The 19,821-nt window shown below is 37.5% G+C and overlaps 1 protein-coding gene across 33 annotated transcripts in view; it reads right to left on the bottom strand.

The window, feature by feature from the left end:
* The window catches only part of TNRC6B (trinucleotide repeat containing adaptor 6B), a 134,602-nt gene that overhangs the window by 42,838 nt on the left and 71,943 nt on the right, over positions 1-19,821 (bottom strand). For 30 of the 33 annotated variants that reach the window (XM_082309895.1, XM_082309906.1, XM_082309902.1 and 27 more), the window contains one exon: positions 2,439-2,526. In XM_082309895.1, coding sequence (XP_082166021.1) covers positions 2,439-2,526 — 88 coding nt within the window. Of the gene's footprint in view, positions 1-2,438; positions 2,527-5,212; positions 5,370-5,403; positions 6,141-11,163; positions 11,361-19,821 lie in introns of those variants that run through there. The other 3 variants (XM_082309892.1, XM_082309888.1, XM_082309885.1) reach the window with 3 other exon arrangements.

Below are 19,821 nucleotides of genomic sequence, written 5' to 3'. Positions count from 1 at the left end.
TCTAGAAAGAATTCTACATGATAACCACAGTTTGCTTTAGGGGAAAAAAAAAAAAAAAGTACTGCCTGTTCTGCCTATACCGCATCTCTCTCCTCGTCAAAATGATCTGGTTTTGTGATTTTTTTGTCTAGAATACAAAAGCTGAGAAAATGTGACACTGTCTCAGATCTACAGCTGTCATCTCTCTGCGTGCAACCTATAACCATCAGCAGGGCAGGAGCAGCTACAGTGAACAGGAAGATGGAGTCAAACTCAGCCTTCTGACAAGCTACCAAACAGTCCCTGGGACACCAACCACAGGAATTTAGTCTGTGAATTTGCTTGCATAACCTCTGTTGAAGTGATTTTTTTATTTTCTAAGTTTCAGAAGATCCTGACAGAAACAATTGTTTCATATTACACAAACTCTGTCTGAAAAAGGTACCCCCAAATCATTACTGCTTATTTGGTGAACACCACCACAGTCACAAAGAATGAACACACACGTTTATGTTCTGTCCATTCAGTTGCCTGCTTTCCTATTCCTAGATATCTCCAAGTATTACTGTTAAGTTTGGTCTCTAGGAGATTAACTTATTTAGTGTTTACCCTTCCCAAGATTTTGGCAAAATATCATAACATTCAATCATACTGAATAACTTAGTAGGTGAGGGACCACACAGGTAAGCTGGCAAATCTCCTTTGTATTCAAAGCACCAATTCCTCAGTAGACACTCACAGCACTGTTACCAAGATGATCAGCACGACCTTTTCAAGTTTCTCTTGTATCATTCAATATCAACATATAATCCTCAAGTCACTAGTCTTTGTTTAACAGGGTCTGCTCCTCCTGGTTCCTACATCTATTTTTTGTACTTGAATGTTAAACAGCAGCAACATTGAGGCAAAAAGACACTGAAGGAACCTTATTCTGTAGCTACTGATCTTTTGCAGTATTATTGGGGATGTATCAACACAATGGCTGGATAAAGGCAACAGAAATACACCAGTTTATCTGCACCCGATTTAAACCAACAGACTCAAACTGGTGAAAAAGCCAGATTTAAAAAGACCCTGGAAAAGCCAAAATTTAACTGAAATTGGTGCTGGCTGTTCTCAGCAGAAACCTACAGAATCTAACACAGAGTAACATCCAATCTTTCATAGGGTCTGTTGTTAATGAAGCAACTGAAAAACAGAGAAAGAAAGTAAAGTCTTCTGCTCTCAATTTCACATAATCATTGAGGCTGGAAGGGACAGCCTCTGGAGATCTAGGCCACAGTTCTCACCCCTGGTCCCCACCTGCCCCCTAGGAGTCTCCCCACCTCAAAGCAAATTCAACAAAACCAGATTGCACAGGGCCTCGTACAACTCATTTTTGAGCATCTCCAAAGATGGAGGCACCACAACCTCTCTGGGAAGCCTGTTTGTTCCAGTGGTTGCCCAGTCACACATACACGCATAAAAAGTCTTTTTAAGCGGAATTACCTGTATTTCAATTCGTGCACAATGCCTTGTGCCTTGTCACTGGGCACCACTGAGAAGAGCCTGCCTCAATACTCTTTACTCTCTCCCACAAGGTATTTATATACATTGATTGGTAAGATCCCCCTGCACCTTCTCTTCTCCTGGTTGAACAGTCCTAGCTCCCTCAGCCTCTCCTCATTTGTCAGATACTCCAGTCCCTTAATCATCTTAGGGGCCTTTTGCTGGACCTGCTCCAGGATGGTTATATCTGTCTTGTACTGGGAAGCCCAGAACCAGACAGAAAGGATTTTACCAGTAAAGCCATGGATAAGCTGCAAAAGACTCAAGTTCATATGACAAGCTAATTCCTACAACAATCTACTAGATTTTCAGCAAAATAGAGAGCTTCTAATACATCAAGTGTTCAAACCCATTTTCTGAGCAAAACCAATTTTTGGTGACTTATCAGTTCTCCACAGCTCAGACTCAAAATTGATACACTTCAGCAAAACTGCTATTAGCTACAGAAAATGTAAAACCTGAGCAATACTCAGCAAAAAATAAAGGGAACCTTCGGTAGTAAATATTTCACAAACTTCCTTAAGGATTTAAAAAGAAAAAAAAAGGCATCTTCTTGCTCTAGAAAATATTTAGTCAATTTTACTGCAAGAATTGCAAAAGCCCAGCAGCATTTCCATCCCCAAACACCAAGACAGCAGGAGTTGCATAGATCAAGAGAGCCCATATTCAATAACTTAAGTTTAATATTTTATATCAAAAAAACTTCTTTTACTTCACATGACACACTAAGGAGAAGAAATGTTTAAGTTAAACACTTAAGTTAGAGAAAGATGATACAAAAAAAGTCTTCAATGAAGCATCACTCTAAACAATCAAGTTTTTAAGCTCAAATACAAACTATTTAACATCTTACCACCCCCAATACTATTTATGTTCCAACTGGATAAAAGAATTCAAATATCAAAACCTACCTTCTGAGCAGATTCCTTCTTTTTCTTATCCTCTTTCTTCCTTTTCTTGTCTTCCATTAACTGTTCTTCCCTTTCTTGCTCCTTCTCTCTGCCAAAACATGAAAAGCAACAGTATGAGCACAATCAAGTTGTTTAACAAGAGCCGCAAATACTATATTCCTCTTCCCCCCAAGAAAGGAAGTCGAGATACTAGATTCCTCTTATCATCATACTTCAATTGCATTTGAGGGTTTCAGTCTAACTGAGATAAGAAAAGCACCTTCTGGCTCAGCGTGGCCACAATCACGCCTCTTACTGCACAAAGGAAAATTCCTTTATTTGGATCAGGCCTCTTATGGCAGTATCCTATATAAATTAACTACATGCCTGATGTTAGGAAATATCTTCAACACATTTTGGCCAAAGAACCCTTTTAATTGGGTTGTGCTGTTATTTAATGAACAGTCTCATGAATCTTTTCATATGGTAAAAAAAGGGAAGTTGTAATTTAATATAAGATGGTTTGGTCTGATATGACATTTATCTTCACAAGGGGAAGAGATTATTCTATTGCCTGTAGCTATGTCACTTGTAAGAGACTAGAAGTGTCATATCAAATCAAAACCATCATTTATTATACAAATCACTAATTTAATTTCTAGCCTATTGTACCCACCCACAGAATTTTTGTGATGAAATTTGTAACATAAATTAGTTTCCAGGGAATCTATTTTTTCCACGAGAACATTCTTTCAAAAAAGGAAGAAAAATATGTGCAGCTGCTATTGTTGTCAAGCTATCATCTTGTTGCTATGTTTCGTATCAAATATGAAAGTACCAGAAAATGGTTAATTTACTGCATATATGCTATTGGCTGAGCTGTTTCTATGGTGAATCACATTTTTGTTAACCAATTCTCCTCACCTCCTTAAAAGTAAATTTAAGACCAAGTTTTCAGCTCACTTGGAGTAATTTCTTTTTATAGGGAAAGACTAAGACGAAGATAATTAATGTAAAAAGATGATCTGACAGATGAGGGTTAGGATCAGAGACCAGAGATGTGTACTTTACAAATGGGAATGGGAAACAACTAACAAGTATAACCCATGATCTTTCAGAACAAGATTTTATAAAAAACAGAACAGCTTTACAAACAAAACTGGAGTCTGTAAGAGTACTGAACTATTTCTTATATTTATGCACAAATCAAAGCTCTTCTTTGACCGCAGTTTAAAAAGGTTAGAGTTGGGCTGGCTTTGCTGTCACATCACTCAGACTTTTCCTTCCATTGCATTTATATGGTATAGGTAATATTTTTGTTTGCATTTTCACTAGATACTGCCAAGCCAGTGTACAAAGAGACATTTACATAACTAATCAATTCCTACAAAAATATTTTGAGATGTTAGGTGTTAACAGCTTCCTGATTGAGGACTTCAAAGAACTCTCTTAAAGAGAAAAGGTTCTATGGACAGTAATAAAATGTCTTCCTGGTTTCCTAAAGTTAGGCTCTCTTTCATGGATGGAGAAAATGGATAAGGGCACAATGAGTCCTTAATAACAACATCCTTAAGTTATTACCAAATGCAATTCATACATAATGGCAAGTTCAGTCTGCATTTAACAAAGTTTGAGGCAAGTATTCCACATCATACAGAACAGCATTTTATGCACTCTGTCTGGTATTGCTTAAGCCAGGTCAGTTCTTGCTCTTTTCTGTTCTCTATAAAATGTCAAAGCACACTTCCCAGCCCTGAACTCTGGCAAGGAAAAGCCCCGCAGGTTTTTCAGTTTTACTAACAGCACAAGACATGAAGCATTGGGGAGGTTCGTATACTTCACATTGTCTGTCATGGCATCGAGACAAAATTTTCTGTTTTCTTTGAGCCACAGATTGTAAGCAATATGAAAAAGCTCTCCAGTGACACCCTCATCTTTCAAAGTTACTATAACCTCAAATTATGTTTCCTGCTTTTGTACTGTCAAGCTATGTGTGCCTTTTGGGCTGTAGCGCCAGTTACAAGTATACTCTTTCCAAAAAACTTTCTTGCAGCAGGCAAGTTTAAGAGCTGTCTTAGAAGAGCTGCTGAAAAAGGGTAGAGTCAAAATACAAAATGACTTCCAGTAACTGCCTGGCACACAGACAGCCTTCTACTTCAAAGCACCTTCCTTAGTTTTGTGAGCAGAAGAGCAGGGAATAGAAAAGAATGAGAAAAAGGTCATATTCACAATCAAAGCTGAAGCTATGGCTTACAACAACATGTAGCACTAATAATAAAAGAACCCAAGGATAGAAGATCCATAGCCTGAAAGTAAACACTTAGTTATGGTCATCTGTCTTTGTGATAAATTCAGGACACAGAGATTGCTACTGCTGCCGCCTTTTCTTCAGACATATACAGACAAATATCTGTGGTAGTAAGGCTCCAGAGAAGCCCTCTGTCTTTCATGGCGACCTCCCCTTCTTCTGCTCTTTTAGTAGAGATGTGCATTTAATATTCTATTGGGCACATCACCAACAACTACAATATAGCAATAATCAATACTTAGTAACTTAGGCTTCAATTCATGTAAGCACACGCCTAAGTTCTGAGGTACAAGGGATCTATCTGAACACTTTGGCTGCATCACATGTAGAAGACTATGAAGTTCCTGACAAAACATAACTAAAACCTCATAAACACGTAGGAAGTATGAAGTTATACTTGCCAAACGACAGAGCAAGAACCGATGCTATAGACATGCTAACAACGTATCACTGTGTTGAAAGTTCACTGAATTAGGGAGGCAAATACCTTATTGCCATTTGGGGCATCACACTTGCCATCTTCCCACTTTCACTCTTTGATGCATTTCACTTATATTTGAAGTTTTATGATCAATGGTTTTCCCTTTTCAGTTGTATGCAAGAAGCTTGTTAAAGACAAACCTAACTTGCAGTGTTAAGTGTTCCGATAAATTTAACATAAACAAAGCTCTGAAGTACCTCATTGATTCGTTCAGAAGACAACGTTGCCCATTAACCTTCTCTGATTAGCTAAAAGATAATTTTTCCTGGCCTGGTCAAGGAAACTGGGGGGTCCATCATGTACATTCCAGCAACTGGCTGCTTACATTGACAAGAGCAGCACGGGGAGAAAATCCATCAACTCCAAATGAGTGAATTTAGAGTAATACAATGGGGTGTGGTTCCGGTTTTTGTTACCAGCACATAGTAGTGGGAACATGGACACACCACAACCCTGAAGAGGAAGTTTGCTAAATAGCAATCAGCAGCCAGCTTCTTACTCTAGCTTTCTTCAAGAAAGCATGTGTCGATCTTAAAAATATGACCTAATTGCATTTTAATATTTCCCACAAAAATCTTAGAATCAACATTATTGAAAAGTATTTAAAAAGCACATTACAGACTTTAATTCAGAGTATTTAAAGTAAGGCATATGAACAGCTTACAAATGAGGAGAAACTATAGGTTGTAATCTAAAATTTTATTTATAAAAAACTAAACCAAACAAACCTAGTAGCTATGATGCAGTACACTCCATACCTTATCTAAGTTCTTATAACAACCTCTTCTGGCTAAGACAAAAGCAATCATTTCAGAGAAAAGAAGGTTTTTCAGCTAGTTAACTAGAGAAGTAACAGAAAATACTTGTGTAGTCCAAGTTATTAAAGCAGATAGCCATTTCAGGAAAAAAAGAAAAAATAGGTATCCAAGAAGTGTGCCCTTCCCCGATACAATTTACCAGTTTTGGAAAGTATTAATTTCCTGCAAAATCCTAATATTCAATTTTCCAGAAAACTCTATTTTAAAAAGACTTATTCTCGCAACGCATGGGCTTGAGGCACGGGTAGAGGACAGAAGTTGTCTTCAAAGTTCTTGCTATCACAAACTGAACTGTGAGATAAGATGACGTACTATATACTACATACTATCTGCTGGCAACACGCTTTGATAGGTGGAGATAAAATACCACAGAGTAGTAGTCTACCAAAAACCCCAGAACTCTATGAAGTCACGCTCAAACTAAAATTGCACAAAAAAATACATGTAAAACGTAAGAAATGAAAATTCCTAGAAACTCAGGAGTGGCACTTTAGTGTATGCAACTCTCAGTTCCTTCCACAGGGCTACAGGACAACAGTGTAACAGTGTTTGGAAGTTCCTCATACGTAAAGATGCAGACTAGCTACCAGTACTGTGAGTCATCTTCCCTCCTCTTGACCCCACACTTCACTTTCAGTACAGTTTACTTGGTTTAGCTATACTATAATAGAACACAGGAGTGACAGTAAACTTCTATACGTGCATCCTGTTCTCTGCATTGTAATAAGCATAGGACGATTCACAAATCTGCTTCCAAATTGTGAGCCAACTTCTGTACCTTCTTCCAGAATACAGGGGATTCCAAAGCTGCACTCGTAGGATCAGCAGCACTTCAACAGAACAAGGTTTTATCTATATAGCTATGAGGTCACACTAACAACTTAAATTTTCCCTAAAGGCTTTAGCCATAACTAGCCAGAGATAAAGGCCATCACCTTAGGTGAGATAATGATTTGCATGTGTAGACCAGTCTCACTTAGAGGCAACACTTGAGCTAATAACCAACTCTTTCTTACAGACAGGCCTCTAGTGATCAAAAATATCAGACCACAAGTATATTTCTAATTGCTTAGAAATAGATGAAAAGACTCAAAACTTGACGGACTAAACTAGAAATTTAATCTACACTAAGGTATACAACTTTGGTCAAGATCTGAAGCAAGAAGAATTTCCAGTGAACTCTAACTACAAGCATCCAGCTTCTCAGCATTTCTGAAAGTTTCCTCAGTATTTTGATAAATTATACAGCCTAGATAGCAGCAGAATTAGGCACCACACACTGGTGTGTCAGATGCATTGCAAAAACACCTTTATAACGAGCTCAAGGCCAGGTATGCTTCCAAGGCAAAAGCTCATCTCAGTCTATACAGGGACAAAAATCTCTTAGAGCAAAGTAAGCAGACTTCAACAGTGCTATTTCATGAACAGCTTGCTGCTGCCACTGGAGAAGTAGGTTTCATTTTCTTCCACTTTATTTCTCTTCTTCAAGCTCTGTCCCTGACCTTCCCTGGCTTGAGCCTCTTCTGGAACTCAGCTGATTGTACGGCAAGCAAATTCAACTCACAAAAACTCACCTAGACCATCCCCCCTCCTTTTGGAAATGGAATTAGCTTAGAGTATTATCAGAATAACACCAGAAGTAGCACACATAAGCAGCAAGGAATCTCCTCCTTTCAAAGGAACATGTTAAATTGGTTGCTGTTGAATGAAACTGCACCTTATTGTATCACAACACCTCTCCACACAGCACCCAGTTAAAACTCTAAAAATTGTATCATAGAAAGATCTACTAGTAAAAGTGAATGTATTTCCTTTTGAAACAGACTCCTACATTGTTCTAATATATCAAGGAGAATGTTTCCTCTGGACTGTATTTAGTCCTTTATCCCATACTCTGCATATGTGACCCGAGCACTGTCACCTGCAACTGTGCAGTTCTCCTAACTGTAACAGGGGCTTTATTGGTACAATCCTCTAGCATAAGAGTATTTATTTATAAATACATTAAAAAGCACAAGCTGATTAGAACTGAAGGTCACGAGCAATGAAGAAAAAGCGAATTACGAACTCCCAAATGAGTTCTTGCACCTTGAGGTGCAAGCCCTTTTTGCTGCAGCAAAAAATACCGGCAATCTACTGCTTCAAATGGTCAAGGTGGATGAAAGCTTTTAAATCGTATCAGGAAGCTGGATGTCAGAGACTAAAAATGAAGCAAAACTAAATGCACTGCTACTCGAGTACAGAAATCGTCACAGTTTTACTTCTGCTTTCATTCAACATATCCCACTTAACAGACATGTTCCATTATTTCAATAGCATGAGAAGAATATGGCATGTCCAAACACACAAGAGTGCTCCAGCACATTTAAACAGAACATCAAACAGAAGCAAGATGTAACACAGCATGGGATAAATCCCAGGGTTGACAGACCCTGAATTCCTAAAGGTAAAATTCCTTCCACTAGACTAAGCCGTGTAAAGAGTTTGGTCTTGCTGATCAAGAGATTCAAAATGGGATTAATTCATTTCATTAAAAAATGTTGAAAGGCACATCACAGCCACCTTTCTTGTTAAGCATGCTTGCATGGATAAACTAGACAGACGTAAGCCATAGAAAAGATGGTTAAATAGCAGATAGCCATTTAGAAAGTCAGTCTTTAGGCTGAACTGACAAAAATGGAATACGAAATTATTTTAGGCCAAATGAATTCTGATGTTTATAAGGAAAAAATGGATCCTCCAGAATAGCACCCCTGAAGATCCACAATATAAAAATTTCAAGGAGAAAAAAAAAGTTACTTGTTTGCTTGAAATAACTTAAGTTCACAGCATCACCGAACAACTGCAATATTGAAGTAAAGGATAAACTATGCAGTTTAAAATCAACCAGTTAGTAAAAGGATGATTGTCCCACACTTTTTGAATGACAGTGAAATCAAGGTATCAGAACTCAATCCTTCAACAGAGTATGACATTAAAACTTTCATATTTGTAACATATATGTACATAGAATAACACACAAGACAATAACACAAGTGTGTCACACCCCCCCCCAGCAAGCTGTGGATTTTATACACACACAATATACACTTTGCCATGTATTAAATGAAAAGACTTCAGAAAGTTTTAGAAGTGCTCTGTAAAGCAGTGTTTTCAAAAGGCAAAAGATTATTGCTTGTCAAGTTAGAGTAAGCTGCTTTTTTCTTCTCTTTGGCTGAAAACCAAAACAGCGTCGCAGCAAGAAGTTTGCTTACTTTAAATAGCGTATCTGGAACAACTGATATGCCTTTATCGCAGCAAAACATCAGTAATTTGAAGCTGATGTAAAAATAACCAACTTTAAAACACTGGCATACTGACTTTGCTAAAAGTATGCTTTTCTAAAGAAAGACTCCGTATAGTCTGCTATTAGACTTGTTAACAGAGTAAGATTAATTCTTTGTGGAGTGTTCTCTATATGTATGCACAATGATTTACATAATAGAAAGAAAACAACTCTGACCATAAAGGGCTGTTTACTTTAAAGAACTGGACAGTATAAGCCCTACAATACAACAACAAATGCTCATAAATAAGGAGGTTTGTTCTCAACACTCCAGCAACTGGTTTGAGGGGAAGGGGGTCAATTGCAGTTTTAAGTGTCCTGTTGATAAGAAAACCTTGGATTGTGTAAAAAGAAGAAGAAAAAAAAAAAACCAACCCCAACAACAACAAAAACCACACAAAAAAAAAAAAAACACAAACTGAAATGTTTTTAATATTCCATATTTCTTGCTTGCAGACCTCTCCTTTTATAGAACTACTCTTTCCAGCTGCATCACTTATACACATTAAAAGAATGACTTCCAGGTATGACCTGAAGTTTCCAAATTTTAGCCACAGTTGACAAAAAGGAAAGTTTTAAGGAAATAGAGAGCTATAGCCCAAGTTCTAGAATGTAAGAACTGAGCGAGTCTTCTCCCCTACTTCAGTCTTCAAATGCTTCAGAGCTCTTACAGATCATAGTTATTATTTCACAGCATGCACACTCATGCACACCAAAGACACAGATAAAGCGTGTTTAGAGAATTGTGAAATGTGGTAAAAATAGCCCAAGAATGGCAGTTAGAAATCTGCCTGTAATTAAGATGTCCAGTAATTTATCATATCAGAACATTTCATTCAGCAAGACACAGTTCTATTCAGGACTTAAAGGTTTTATGTGATTATCAAATAACCTTATTTTCCTCTAAAAACTATTCGCACCTCTAGAAAGCTCTATTACCTACAGCTGTTTACCAAGAAAAATATCTTTGTGGTTCTGAAAGCCACAAAAAATACATAAATGAATGCATAACAAACAATATGGAACAGTAAATGGATAACAGCTACCACAATAAAATCTCAACCTATCTCTGCTACAGGCTTAGAGAGAAACAAGTCAGTTTTTTGACAAGGGGAGAGCTGGCAATCCTCAAGAAGTACTGTTGAGATCTCTCTTCCGCTACAGATTATCTATCCTGGTAATACATACTCTTTCAAACCCTAATTCTCACTAAAGCCATAATTTCAGCAGATAAGACATACTACCTGGCAAAATATCTCTCTGTATTTGTCATTAAGTGAACTCCTTTCATTTCTGCAACTGGGGGGTGGGGCGGTACCAAAGCTCTGGACAGATGACCACTCTGAGGGAGCTGCTGCTGAACTTCCTGTTGCACGTGAGACACTTCGCTACATTATCCAAAAAGAATATTTTACCTACCTCACTGTGCATATAGAAATACTTCAAGAGTCTTACTTTGCCATACAACACGGAGTTTGAAATGAACGCAGGCTATCTGGGAAAAGTGCCAGATGTCATTTAAAGGATCGCTTATTAGTCTGCAAGTACAGTATACACAAGTATTTGCCAGTATTGCTTTGTATTAAACGACTAGGAGATGTAAACTCTACTGGTTTTATAATCTCAAATGGCTTGCATGTCAGGAGAAAAAAATCCTTTCATTTTAAAAATAACAAAAGAAAAGTTACACAGAACCTTTTCCCTCAACAGTCCTTTCCACTTTGTTTTTTAAATTATTTTGTATTTTTATTTTTTAAACCAATTCATCTTTTGGAACTAAGTGACACTTTCTGCACTAGATACATGATACTTACTGGTCTCACCATCAGAAGCACAAGTAATTCTGACTGAAGGGACCTCTGGAAGTCACCACACTCAAAGCAGAGCCATTGTCAAGCAGGTTGCTCAGGACCTAGTCACATTCCGATTATCTCCAAGGACAGGGACACTGCCACCAACGTGGAGAGTTTATTCCATTTTTTTACTACACTCATTGCATTTGCCTTCCCCCATATCTAATCAGAACTTCTTTTCTGCAACTTGTGTTCTCTGCCTCTTGTTTTATCGCTATGCACCACCTCCAGGGAGAGTCTGGCTCTCTATAACCTCTCATTAGGCAGCTGAAGACAGCAGTAACATTACCCCCTTAGCCTTCTATTTCTAAAGCTGATCAAACCCAGTTCTCTCAGCCTCTTCTTGTGCAAGATGCGCTCCAGAACACTAATCTTAGTGGCCATGTAATATGTCAGCGTCTTTCCTGTATGAGAGCCAAAACTGGACACAGTATGTCAAAGGTGGACTTTTAAGTGTTGAATAGAGAAGAATCGCTTCTCTTGACCCGCTGGCTATAGCCTTGCCAGTACAGCCCAGCACGCGGCTGGTTTCTTAACAGCAAGGACACTCTGCTGACCCACATTCTACTTTTTCAGGACCTTCAGGTGTTTTTTCTGCAGAGCTACTTTCTAGTCAGTGGATGCGTAACCCTATGCTATAGCTAAGGGTTATTTTGACCCAGGTGTAGTATTTTCCATTTATATTTGTTGAATATCAAGAGGTTTCTGTCAGACCATTTTCTCCAGCCTACTGAGTTCCCCCTGAACAGCAATCTTACCCTCCGGAGGTGTCAAACACTCAGCCCAGTTTACAATCATCTGCAAATGTGCTGAGGGTACATTCCACCCCACTGACCAGGTCATAAATACAGATATTGAACATTACTAGCCCCAGCGTTGACTCCCATGGGGCACTATACTGCCCAGCTGCCGGTGGACTTTGCACTGCTGACCATAACCAACTCTGTATCACTGACTCTGGCAATCCAGCTCTGGAATCCTTTTTCAAAAAAATGTATTACCTTAGAGTAGAGTGAACAAGTATTTCTGTACTTAGTGGTCCACTGAGCAGGGAGCTAATTACAGCTACGTCTTCTGCAGAAGAACTGCAGCAGAAACCCCTAAGTGAGCTACCCTCCCCTTCAGGTGTCTGTATCAGTACACCACACTGTTCTGCAGCCACGATTGACTCCACAAGTCAAGCTCAAAGCTATACTGGCAGCTTTACCAATGCCTCACTGGGGCTTTGAACTGGTTACAAACTGTGACGCAAGTGAAGTTGGTGAGCATTACTGCCACCTTAATAACGCATTCTTGTAGGTATGTATGAGAAGTGCTATAAAAAAAAAAAACCCTGTTTACTGTTAATCTGAGTGCAGTTAAAAAGCAAATGCTAACTCCTGGCTACGGTGTAAACTTAGCTTTAACAAAAGCAGCTCTGTACCTTCTTAGATTACAAACTTCTGTCTTAAATGCCAAGAATAGAATTATTTTTTAACACTAAAAAAAAGGCCCCAAGAAACTAATCTATTTGCTATGGTAACTACACCACAGTACACACAACAATTATGACATTTGTTTTAATGTCAGAATGTGACATTTCAGAAAGACTACTGAAAACGTATAATACAGTTTAATTAAATGAAACATTGTCTGTCAGAGCATCATTTGTGGCACCAGCACAGGCCATGTAGACAGTAAGAAACTGGATCATACAGAATCTTTGACAACAGAAGTAGTTACATTTAAGACAAACTTTTAACTTTTCTTGGATTATGACTAACATTTTTATATTTGTGTTTCTCAGGCATTAAAAAAAAAAAAAAAAATCAGACCTAAAAGCCAGCCTGGTAAATATCCAAACTATCTGGAGAGACAAGGACTGAATTTTAAGGGAAGGTGGAAATAAAGGAAACATTAGATAATACCACATTACAGTGCTATTGCTGTAGTTTAATGCACTTTAAAATATTGTCATGGAATGGCACTTCAGGAGGGATCAAGAAAAAAACTGAAATATGTGTATGAGTGAAGCAATTTCTATTTAGTGACAGTTATACTACTGGGAAAAAAAAAAAAAAAACAAAAACCAACAAACCCAAACCCAGACAGAAGCACGCTGCTTAAAAGCAGCTTCTACTAAATGATGAGGCACTTGGAATTCTACCTGCCTGGGGATATTATAAGGATACCCTCACAGCATCAGAATGGTATAATTTATACTTCATTTTATAAGTGATCTGATTGTTTACTTTTATTGAGTTTCCAAAGAAACACTCTAAATTCACTTGCCATAAAACCCAAAACACTTTATGCAAGTTAATTAATAGCCTGACAAGCACATTACATACCTCCAGATCTGTATAATATTGTAAAATTTTCCATATACAGTGCTTCAGGGCACCGTAGCAATGAAAATAACATTTATCAAACTGTAAGTCATTATTTTAATTATACTAAATCAAAATACTAAAGCAAGAATGTATTTAATTTTATCAGTGGGAAGTTAACAACAAGGTTTTCCACACGAAGTTATTATTCATCTGTTGTAGGCCGAGCTGGAAGAACCAGCAAGTTAGGGTTGCTTGAACTTCTACTACATTTTTTTAAAAAAAACAAAACAAAACAAAAACCAAAAAAACACAACCCAAACCAAACAACCAAACCAACTCTTATGGCTTGCTCAGATTTTCTTGGCAAAGGTATTTAAGGTTTGTGTTTTCTACTCCAGTTATTGCCTGAGGCAATATTTATTTTTAACAGGTAAGAAAATTCATTCAGCTGCTTCCTGCAAATATTCAGTTACGAAGTTTCAGGACTGTCATGATCCATATCAGGAGGTCTAAATTAAGGGCAGAAGGAAAAGCAAGTAACATTTTGCAGGTCTGGGAAATGCTGTATAAATCCTGCCAAATTACTGTCTCTTCAAACAGATCTATTTGCATATGTTCAGTATATTCAGCTGGAGTTGGGCAGGTAAATTCTTGATATTCCATTACTACTAAGCATGCTCCATAAATTAAGGCTTAAGATTTTTTTTTTTTTTCCATAACTGCTGTTCTTGAAGACTGCAAACCATTGTTTATCCTCAGTAGAAACAAACGCTACTCCTCTTCATCCTTATGCCAGCTGAGCTGAGAGCTGAAGCAGGACTAAAGGCAAGTAAAAAGGCCTTGGGAACAAGCTGTACACCCAGACTGCAATAAAGCAGGACAAAGATCCAGGTGTTTTCAATTTGAATCCACCATAATGCACATGCACAAACCAGCACTTGCATTCAGCTATGCCTCACACTTCACTGGGCAAGTTGGTTGCTTCCTAAAATACTTTAAATAACAGTTTTGAAGCCCCTTGCACAAAACACAAATATGGTTTTAAACCATGAGTAAAATGCAGATGTAGCATCTTGTATGAAACAAAAAACTGAAACCCTGTATTTGCATGCATGAAGCATGGCAAATAATTTAATACTATTGCACCTTATATAATCAGACAAATGGTTAGCTGGCTAAGCCTTAAACAGATGTATGCTTTTCAAATGTTCATTGGTATCTTGTAATTTTAATGACAGTGTATAATCATAACCTTCCTGTGTCAGATGAAGGAAAAACCACACAAGAGATTGATATGTATATTGTTATGTAATAGCCAAATACTAGATGCTATAAGAGCTGATTATCAACCTTGGCAATCACAAAGCTCAAACACAGACAGCACTCAGTTTGAAGTAAGAACTTGTTTACCAGCTAAACACCATGGATTAGTGAGTTCTTAGAATGCAATAGAGATTATATACACTCACTTCACAGTGAAGTTGCAGTTAAGCACAGTCTATACTGAACTTGAACAAGAAAGAGATCTGTAACAGGCAAAATTCAGTGTGGTCTACGACTAAATAACGCATGTTCCAGTTCTCATCCTGACTCTAAAATGCAACTGTTACATCCACTACCTTCTCACTCTCTGCTACTTTTAATAATATATTTCCTTAAGAAATACCAGCTATGTTTAGCAGCTCGGTGAAGTTGTATACTTTTTTCCATTTAGAATTGACTTGGGGGAGGGAAGGATGACATTTAATAACACATGCCGCACAACGCAGAGCTTTCCCAGGATATGTTACAAAAGAGACTGCATGACCTGCTCAAGGTTACAGAATGACTCCATTGCTCACTCTGAATTAAAAACTGGTATCCTCCTGACTCCTCCTGTATTTTCACTAATAAAATAGTACCACTACTGAACACTTGCACAGCTCCTTTCATCACAGGATGTCAAAGGTCTTTATAAATATTAATTAAGCATTGCAACAACACTAAGAAGTATGTAAAACTTAATTCTGCACATGAGTAAACCCAAGCAAAGAATAAATAACCTATGTTCAAAGTCATAGGACAAGTCAGCAGTATGGTGAATAAATGGCTCTTGCCATTAAGGAGTACCCCATTAGAAACAAGGACATAATTAATACTCCAAATGTAATGTGAACAGCCCTTGATCACCAATACATTACTATAAAGCCTTGGTCATGCTCAATCCTGCAAAGATCACACTAAATTTCAAGCAGCATTCTCACGAAGACACTAAATTTGGCTTCCTCCAAACACAGAACCCAGTTCTCATGAGATTTCTAGTAAAATTCTGGTTTTCTTGCCTGGTAACTTTCTTTAAAGACGACAGGTATCAGTGTGATATTCTTTGGCACTTTTACAAAATTAACAAGTAATATCAAGCTGAGACACAATTCAAATACGAGTCCAGACACCACAAATGAAAGTAAGCTACTTCTTAACATTCAATCATGTACTCCAGTAATTAAGGAAAAGAAATACCAATTTCTTTTAAGAACTCAATATCCATTCTCAAAAGAAATAACCTTTATGAGTCCAAAATGAATATTTTCAGCAAACTATATCGTAGTCATCATTTAATCAAGTACTTCAGTGATCTTACAACTTAATATAACATGTCCACACTTGACCTGCTTTAGAATTATTTACTCTTTCCAATGACCATAACTATCATGAGACACCAATCTGTAACACTCATGTTCTAGTGCGAAAGCCAACCATGCTAAAACATAGCGAAGTTGATTTGCTTTGATGTGCTGCCACATTTGCAGACTTCAACGACAGGACTGTGATTTTTTTTTTTTTTTTTTAAATTCTTGTTAACCTACTGAAAAGCCCCCAAAGGTGACAAGCTCTGAACTCCTGCAAAAATTCCCTTTTAAATTCGGTTTGAGAATCTGACATTAATATGATTGCAAAAAATACTTATGCTTTGGAGAAAGACTGTTTTCTACATAAGACAAAATAAACGAAGTTGCACTAAAAACATTTGCAGATTCACTTCACAGTGAACCTTGTGTTAGAAGAGAGTATTCTGTTGTTACAGTGTCAAAGAAATTAAATGAAAAATCGTGTAATTCATATTTCAGCCCAGCAGCTTTTTGTGTTTTTGTTAGGTTGTTTAGGTTTTTTGTTTTGTTTTTTAAAACAGCTCAAGCACAAGTTTTACTTCCCACCAAACTAACAAGATTCAGTGAAGGCTGACAAAGAGTTGGCCAAATGAAAAACAGGGTTTTGTTTCGTATTTTAAGTTACAGAGTATGTTTTTCTTCTGACTACAGAATGAATGCCTGGATCTAGTTGGTTTTTTGTTCCCCTCCCCCCCTTTCAAAAGGACATAATCTGGCAGTAGAAACTTACTCTCCGGGCAATGACGGTGTGTATCACTATTATAATTTTATCTCAAGTTCTCTTATAGCACAAAACCAGAGAACAATTCACTATTCTATCTAATATACAGCTTTCAGCACATGAAACCATTTTTCTTCGCTCTTACATGGGACAATAGCTAGTTAACATAGTTTATGTTATCATCAAGCATTATGCCTTCAACTGATGAGATTTAACAGCTAGGCTTCAACAAATGGCGTTCCACCCCACACCCCCAGTAATTCTTTGGAAATCAACAGCCCAAAAGTTGCTGAGTTTTCCTGGGTTAAACTAGTTACCTAGCCTTCAACACAAAGGTCTTGAAGATACTAACCAACTCATTGCCACTTAGAAGTATGAGCAAGTTCAAGATCAAACACTGCTGAGAGGTGTCCAAATGTACTTGGAACCAAAGAGGGAGCAACCTTTTAGTCTGCAGGCACAGAAGCTTTATGGGAACAGTGGTAGTAGCGTATGCTACAGACAAACAGATCTACTACAGACATAACCATTAGGCAAGTAATTCTCCAAGTCTGGAAAAGCACAGATAGGTGATCCTTTTGTTACGATACAGTATTTCCACGTTTATGCTTTGGTTCTAATGATCAGTCAAAAACATTTTTCAAGTGCACTTAGTCAGTTCTCAGTAGAGTTTTATTATATACACAAAGCTGCTGATACCTGGCTTTTATCTAGTATTAGATATAATGGATATCCCATGCAAAATGTGTAATTGTGATGCAGCATATTCTCACGCTTTTAAGGGACACTCCGTAAGTCATGGAGGACTGTATGTATATGAAGAAAGAAATTAGAACTATACTGTTGCAGATCATGGTTGTACTTAAGGTCATCAAGATTCCACTGTAGACAACAATAAAGTCAGGATTTGCCATGCCAGTACTACAAAGATACAGTAAATACTGTATCACTATAACACCCTGTTTTATAAGGCTACTATTCAATATTTGTTGCTTATACAGTAATTACAGATGATGAAAAACTAAAATCCGGTGAAACAGCAGTGCTAAATTTTAAGCCAGGTGTTTCACAACAAAAATGGTTAAATACATTTACCACTTTAAGTGTAACTTGAAACAGTGTCCTGTCACACATCAACTTTGGCATGCATTTTAAGATATACTCTTCACAATATACAAACTAACATAACTTCCTCCCTCCTCCTTTTGTATGAAGATTTAAACACTGATACAAGTAATCAGCCATCTCCTTTAAATGGCTTTTAGAATCAGATGCATACCACCATTCATACGATGGAGTGATATTTGTAAGATGTATACATGGCACTGAAGTGAGCAATTTTGTTAACAGACCATGCCCTCTTGTTCTGTGGCTTGCACCTGCTGTTAAGGCAGAGAGGCAGGGATCAGGTCTCATTAAAGCCTCAATGAGGATGAGAGACTACAGACCCTGCTCAAGAAACTTGGTGAATCAAAAGTGCATTAAATCCTCTCCTTGCCGCATTGCTACAGACATTCTGAAGGCCAAAACATGAGACTTACAGGCATAAAATATAAGTGAATAATTGAAAGGTGTGGGTTTTACTATGGAATTTGATAAACTCCCAATAAAGTGAACTCTATGTTAGTGCAGTTTGGTCAAAACAAAGAGGTATGTTAGACTTGATATCTACTTTTAAAGCAGCAAGACCTCAGGGGCACTGAAAAATGACTCTGTTTGACTCTTAGAGAACCTTTGCATGTGTTAAGCACACAGACTCTTTGCAGAGCCTGGTACGGACACGTTTGTTTGCCAGATGTGTGCTTCTCACCCTTCATACTGCAACCAGCTGGCCATCTTTTTCATTAGTCATTTTCCATTCAAAAGTGAGATAGAGAAATTATTATTCAAAACATCACAATTCAATACTTCATGTCATGACTCATGTGACTAATTAAGATGTAAGCTGAAATTATTTATTGGCACACAGAATGGAAACTAGAGAATTGTAAAGAAACTGTGTGTAGGAAACAGGAAAACTGAAAACACCACCACAGTACAAGTACAAGACATGACTTGTTTGAACTACAAGAAACCAATACTCCTTCCTCACGAAGTTACTTAAGCAGCCAAAAAATTCAAAGCCTCTCCAAACTTGTCTCCTCATATAATCACTTGAGTTTTGAGGACATAAAGAAGGTGTGATCATTTTGATCTGGCATTCCAAGGAAATGATTACCTAAGATCTCAAAATGGCAGAAAGAACCAAATACCCTCACTAAGGCATGCAGCATCTACAAAGATCACTTGCACTCTTCATTACCCAGAACATTATTCTTGTCTGTCTATAATTGTGAATTCTTCATTCACATGGAATGCTGATCACTGTCCTGCATTAACAAGTATCACACCAATGTTCTCTGGAATCTAGTAGTTTGCTATTTGCCCAAGATATCATCAACAATAGTGGGGGGGAAGACAGGGACAACCAACACGTAATAGTAAGTAAAACTTGCATCGCTATACACTTTCCTAAATTTCAAAGACTTAAAATTGCTTCTGTGTTTTTGAAGAACAGTTAATTGCAGAACGCTTGATTTTACATTAGCTGTGCACCCTTCTTTCCTCGTGAAGAACAAATTCTTAAACAATAATTCTAAAGGCCAACATTAAATTTCTAAGCGTATTATATCATAGGTCTACATTTTATGATACGACTGAATATGTATCAAAGAAAATTCCTTCTGTTTTAGGAATCTCCTAGGAAAGCATGTACAATACACTTCAGCAAGCTAATAAAAATCAATTTCCACATATAGCAAAGAAAAAAACCTCACCCCCTTTTTTTAATGTCTACAAGCACAATGTATTGGCAAATAATGCTTATACAGAAGTGTAAAAGCGCCTCACTATTTGAAAGTTTGTGGCATCTCAAACCTTTCAATTTCTAATTTCTCCT

This window comes from Platalea leucorodia (genome assembly GCF_965183815.1).
Source record: "Platalea leucorodia genome assembly, chromosome: 4".
Classification (NCBI taxonomy): domain Eukaryota; kingdom Metazoa; phylum Chordata; class Aves; order Pelecaniformes; family Threskiornithidae; genus Platalea; species Platalea leucorodia.
Note: the sequence above shows the minus strand (reverse complement) of the source record. Positions and strands in the feature narration are given on the sequence as shown.